Genomic DNA, 6506 nt, shown 5'->3' with positions numbered 1-6506 from the left:
AGCTCCACTGGGAATTTTTATGCTGCTAATAACCACAGTGCTTCCAGGAGCTGGACTAGTTTGTTTAAACCCAGCCAAAGTATTTCTTCTCCAAGGGTGGCCAGCCTATGACTTCTGAACCCCAGCAGCTTGTGAACAGTTCCCGGGGCAGTTTTGGACATGAGGCTGTGCCATAGGAGCAGGGCAGGGGGCTGTGCTGGCAAAGGAGCGGCCAGGGAAGCCAGACCCACAGTGAGGGAGGAGAGGAGCTGGGAAGGGGATCCTGGAGTTGATATTGCCAGGCTGCTGTGTGAGACCATTGCCTGTCCATCATGGCCCTGCTTTCCAGTGAAGCACTACATTCTCTCGAGGACCCAGGCTTGTGAGCCGTTCTGGGATCCCAGTCTCTGACACAGCATTTTCCTGTGTGCCCTGGCAGTGTGAAGTGGACATAAAACTTCTGGCCATCCCATCCCTGCTTCACCCTGTGCACAATCTGAAGTGTAGACCTATGTCTGACTCCATATGTAGCATCACTCGACTGACTCAGGAAGAGTGAACAGCAGGAGTTACGTGGTGGACACGCAGTATTGAAGAGAACAAATCATTGACTTGTTGTAACTGAGTGTCAGAGACACCCTTTCCCACTACTTTTCATGGGTACTGAAAGCATTATTCCTGCTTTCAACTTTTCTTTCCCTCCATTCTCCTGCTGCCAGCACCACTGCAGTGCCCAACCCAACCTTTGCCAGGCTGGTAGGGTTTACCAGCAGCCTGTGTGGAAATGCAGAGTTTTCTTACCGCTCGCATGACAATTGTTCTGACATGAATCAATGCCAGTCGCCAGGGCGGGATGGAAGTAAATGAAAAATAGCCTTCTAGAAGTGCCTTATGGGTTTATTTTGGTTAGCAGAGAGTTTCTTTTATTATGGTAAATTCCATTGTGCAAAATAAACTAATTAATTAAAACCTTTCCTCTTCCCAGACAGTGAAACACTTACGGACGTATGAATTTAAACCATTTGTTATATTTATAAAACCTCCATCACTTGACCGTTTGAGAGAGACCAGAAAAAATGCCAAAATTATTTCAAGTAAAGATGATAAGGGAACTGCAAAACCCTTTACAGTGAGTATATTTAGACATGGGAAAACATGAGAACTTGTTAAGAGTTTTGTTGTGGTGGTTTACCTTGAAAATAAAGGTGATCACTAGATCTCATCCATAGTACTTGTGAGGGCCTACACATAGCATCATTTCCCATGGCCTACACATAGCATCATTTCCCAACCTCTCACATCGCAAATTCACTGTGGTGTTTTTTCATTGTTTGATATGCTCATGGATATTTACATTTCCGTGATCCTCTGATTTTATGTCATTGAAGAACCCCCACAATGCAAGTGTATTTTTATGAGAAATAATGATGTGGATTTCCTTTAAAAAACTTGTGTGTGGGCTTAGATGTTTCTATTCAAGTATAAGAATTTCCTTGTTTTGTCAAGTGTATTATTGAATCTAAATTTAGTGGAAAGCTCAAATATAAAGCATCAATTAAAAAAGTAAATGCTGCTTTAATAAAAAGTCCATATTTGTGGATAAGAGAAACAATTTTTTTAAATGTTATAGGAACATGAACACTGTAAGAAAGAAGGAGAAAAATCTAAGCAAATAATAAATGCTGATTTTTGCCAAAAATCAGAAAAAAATATTAGTCAGATTACCCAACAGTAACTTATTTACTTCCTTGAAATACAATGCAATCATATTTTAATTGAAGTTAAAACAAAGTTTATTATCTTTAGACTTTGTATCTACATTTACAGTGTGTATCATTTTCCCTAATTCAGATGTTATTTAGGATTTTTTAGATTTTGTTTCAAATTGTTTCTGTGCAGAATGTGCATTTGAAATAATTTGGAAATGATGCGCTATAAGAATATGTTATATGGTATATAAAATGTAAGAGGAGTTCGTTCTTAAGAGCAACCTTCAGGACATTGCTTAGTTAGGATGTGTTTAATCTCTCAGAGTTATGTAAACAATTAAATTCCTAAGATTTGTTCCCTCCCCGGACATGAAGAGAAATTCACTGAGCCAGGTCAAACCAGGCATAGGAAGACAGCTCCTACCAAGTTCTTAAAAGAATAAAGGCTGCCCAGTAATATATGGCATGCTGATAGCAAGCTGAGATTTAAGTAATGAAACTTTAAATGTATCATCAAAGTAAACAGCTAGAAATGGTTTTTGCTGCTACAGCTGACAGAAAAAGTTTCTGTAATTACCACATAGTGACTAATTGTGTCACTGCGAGTGAAGAGATAAAAGAACTGCCTGTTGAGCAAAGTCTACTGCAAATGCTCTCTGAGATCACTTGTAATGGTAAATTTTATTTTTTTCTTCATAAAAGTACAGTTTCTGTCTCCTAATGAGATGAGAAATAAGCAAGTAGCTTTGCATTTACCACAGAATGAGTTTATATGATGTTGCTGTGGGCTGACTGTGCCTTGCACTGATCTTACTAGGAAGAAGATTTTCAAGAAATGATTAAATCTGCCCACGTGATGGAGAGCCAGTACGGCCACCTTTTCGATAAGGTGATAGTCAACGATGACCTCGCTACAGCTTACAGTGAGCTTAAAACCACTTTTGACAGGTTGGAGACCGAGACCTTCTGGGTTCCTGTCAGCTGGCTGCATTCATAATGTTTTAAATAGACAAAACATCTGCTGTTATCTCAGCATCTAAATACAGGGTGTGGTTAGGCATTACTCGATGGCCGTTCTCTTGGTAGGAGGGCTTCCTAACTCTACCCGAGCAGCAGGTACACTCTTTATGCACTTGGAACTGGTCTTGTTTTCCTGTGTCTTCAATCCTCCTGCCCACAGTTTTTGGGCAGAAGAGTCAGATTAAACTGAAGTCTTACTGTGCTTCATAAAGGGAGCCAATGCTAGTGTAACAAAACTGCCAAACACCTCTGTCATCATCTGTGTATTTCCAAAACGTTTTTAACAGAGTTTGCAGAAGATACTAATTAATACTGGAGATCAGCACTTTGGTGGTCTTAAGCAGAACTACTCCCATAAAGAGCACATCAGCACTTAATACCATCAGCAGTTATTACCCCCTAAGTGCTTGAGAGAACTGAAACAGGCAGAAGTGACCAACATTTTTATGAGGAAGACATTGTAGTTTTAATTACATATCAAGATAAGTGTTTTTACTTTTGTAGATGTGAACCTTGTCTTATATGTACAGAGTGATTTTAGTATTGCTTTGCACTTACCTAGTCATGGAAAGAAAGATGTATTCAGTGGTTTAATTGTGAAATACACTGCTGTGAGCATGCATGGTTTGAAAATATTTTCACGCATGCTTTGTGGCACAACAAAGAAATCTCATGGGAATATTTATTTAAATAGGGAAAACTGGGAGTTACTATGTATATAACTTCAAAGTCTTTGGGATGAATCTTCTGTAAAATCAGTGGCAAAGTGGTATGAATAGCAACAAAGTAGAGAGTAACTTTTTTTTTTTCTTTAAATTGATTTCAAACATATTTAGCATCATTCAGAAGAGTTTTCCCATCACAAATCTTCAAAAAATTAGTGAGGAATCCTTGGAGATCTGTGAAGCAATTGCAAGAGATTAATTCTTTTTATTGTCTATACTTTTTAGTAGTGTAGAGAGATTTTGTCTCTTCTCAAAAACAAATCAATGCTGTAGACTTCACTGTAAAAAATATCCTTGTCACTGGTCAGACACAGTTGGAAACCTCATTTTAAAGTGTGCTGTGGCAGTGTAAGCAAATGTATATTAGATTATGTATTTTTAATAGAGATAATTTGGTATTTTCCTTTATTTACTACTGATATGCAGGAAATGAACACATCTGTAAAGACCAAGTAATGCCTATGTGTTGTGTTGTGAATATGTCTTGTAAGTACAGAATGTGTATAGGAACTTGCTGACTTCAGATCATCACATCTGTGGCATTCAAACAGGAAACCGTTATTTCATGTTAATCTGTAAAGAGAATATAACTCTCTTGTTTAAAGGAAAAAGAATTTAGTGAAACTTTATATATTTATGAAAGGGTTGAAAAGGGATGTTAAGTTTTTAAATTTCTTGTCAATGTGATCATTTGCTAAGGAGATTACTAAGTCTGTAATTTGAAACACTGTCTCTGTAAATGGAGCTCAACATTCCGTGTAAATATTTTATTTCAGTTCATACGCTGATAAAGCCATCAGATTTTTCAGTTTTATTCTAAATGCGTATTTAATGTGTGGGTCATTGCATTTGGCTTAGAGTTGTATAAAACAAATGAAATGCAAGCAACAACAGCAAAATCCCTAGGAGTCTGGAAATGTTTATGCAAGACTTACAGATGTACTGAATCCACTACGGATACACGCTCTGCCTGATTAGCTGTAGTGTATCTTTTGTCAAATTTCACTGTTTTTCTGGTGGACTTAAACTTTTTTGTAACATAAATAGAAATGTGTTGATTAAATTAATTGCATGGAGATTATGTGAGTTGAGAAAATGTTTTCTATTTTTTTCTGATTACTGAAAATCAAACTATTTTTCAGAGAATCTGGAATTAGTGAGTCTGCTTGCCTTTGCCTGTGAGACGCCAAGTGTCCCCGCCATCTCTTGTAACCAGCCCAGAGAGGGCACTCAGCATCTCTCAGGATCACGCTATTTCTAACAAGAGGGACTTTATTCCTTACTGAAACACTCTTAGCACTGCTTCTAACCTGGGCTGTCTCAGAGCATCAGTGTACAATAACGCTCACATAAGAGACCTGCTTTTCTCTTTAAGAATAATCTGCAGACTCCTTGTTAGAAACAGCTCTGGCTGTCCTGCAGGCTGTTTTTCTTGTCCTTTTGAGATTAAATTAATTCCCATTCCTGGGTCACTGTGGTCTAGGAGGACCTTCTACAACAGGTTCGCTGTGCTGGGCAGCAGTGAGCAGCACGGTGCTTTGCTGCCTTTGCAGAGACTCTGACCCACTGATCCTCAGCACAGTCCTGGCAGGAGTTTCCTAGACAGATGGCTGCCTGCCCCATCTCCAAGCCAGGAGCTAATTCCTGAATTGTCACACCTGCAAAAGAAAGGGAATCACAAAAACATAAATCCAACCAACAGAGTAAAGAGTGCACAGAGTCTTTCCGGAGTGAGAAATAGTTTTAATTAAATTACTAGATTGATGTTGAAAATCAACATTATTGCAGTGGTAGTTTCAGGGGAAAAAAAAAAATCAAAGCCACTGGCCTCTATGAGGGAGGCAGAGATGATGGTAGGTCAAGGCAGAAATATGTCTTAGCCCAACAGTTTCGACAGGACAGGAGCCTACTTATCGTGATGGCTGCTGAGCCCATGTGCTGAATTGTTCTGGGATAGCAAGGCGGGGGGCAGGGACCGCAGAATTTTTCCTTTGACTCCTAGGAATTTGGGAACGAAGATGACTAAACGTGTTTCCAATATTCCACATATTCAAGTTGTGCTGTGTGGGTTTTTAGAGAACTGTATGTTTTGACAGTCAAGTCCAGATGTTTTTATTGTGTTTTAGCTGTTTGCCATAGTCAAACAAATTTTAATATTTTTTAATATTCCACCAAGCTCTATATTTGAATTTACCATGAGGTCCTTCATTGATGTCTTACCTGAAATCTGTTCTTACCTTCTTATGCAAAACAATAAATTATTGATATATCACTGAAGGTGTTTTTTTCTTTATTCTACATTGCACCATAACATACGGCTTAATGATTTTAAAAGGTAAAATGCCTAAGTAGTAAGTTATTTTATAGGTTTCTCTATTAACTGTAATACTCCAATTATCTTTAAATGAAAAAATAAAGCAACCTAGAACAAGTACTAAAATTCTTAATTTTTAATTTTTGTTGCTGAATTCTTCAAAATAGATGTTTACCCTTTCCTGCAGTCGAGCCCAAAATGAACCATCTTCTTTCTGAGAGGGAAAGCTTAAGTCAGTGGGTCAATCTGAGGCATCATCTCGCCTGGGCTTGCAAAGTGCTTGGAGTGGTATCTGACTTCTCGACTCGGAGTGTTTCATCGGTCATGTTTGCTCCTAGGCCACTTGCAAGTCCTATGGGAGGTTGTGTGCATTTGTAGGACTCAAAGAAAGTAATGCTTAAACTAAGTTATGTTTTGCGTAGTGTTATGATGTCTTTTCCAGAAAAAAAGCCTAACACATACTAGGATTAGAGAGAAAACAATTAAGCCCCTTCTGGTTTTTTTCAGTGCATTTCTGCATTGCCCACGTGGAGTTAGGTCCAGGTTTCTACTGTGCGTGGAGAATCTTTTCCTCGATAAAGCTCATACTTAGTTTTTGTGAGATTGTTTCACAGGATGAATAGTTTCTTCAGAGATTTACAGTTAAAGTTATAATCTGAGTCTATTTTTCTACTACAGTATCAACCGTCATTTCCCCATAGGTTTAAAGAGTTTTCTGTGTGTCAGTGCTTAAAATCATTTGTACTTGCAATTTGCCCA

The 6506-nt window shown here is 38.3% G+C and overlaps 1 protein-coding gene across 1 annotated transcript in view; it reads left to right on the top strand.

Annotated features, from left to right (window-relative positions):
* MPP7 (MAGUK p55 scaffold protein 7) overlaps positions 1 to 2685 on the top strand; it is a 106781-nt gene extending 104096 nt beyond the window's left edge. The window contains exons 15-16 of the mRNA XM_010163706.1: positions 965 to 1108; positions 2506 to 2685. Coding sequence (XP_010162008.1) covers positions 965 to 1108; positions 2506 to 2685 — 324 coding nt within the window. The remainder of the gene's footprint in view (positions 1 to 964; positions 1109 to 2505) is intronic.
* Positions 2686 to 6506: the final 3821 nt, after the last annotated feature.

Source organism: Antrostomus carolinensis, unplaced genomic scaffold (assembly GCF_000700745.2).
Source record: "Antrostomus carolinensis isolate BGI_N321 unplaced genomic scaffold, ASM70074v2 scaffold5530, whole genome shotgun sequence".
NCBI classification, from domain to species: Eukaryota; Metazoa; Chordata; class Aves; order Caprimulgiformes; family Caprimulgidae; genus Antrostomus; species Antrostomus carolinensis.
This window is presented reverse-complemented; position numbering and strand designations above follow the sequence as displayed.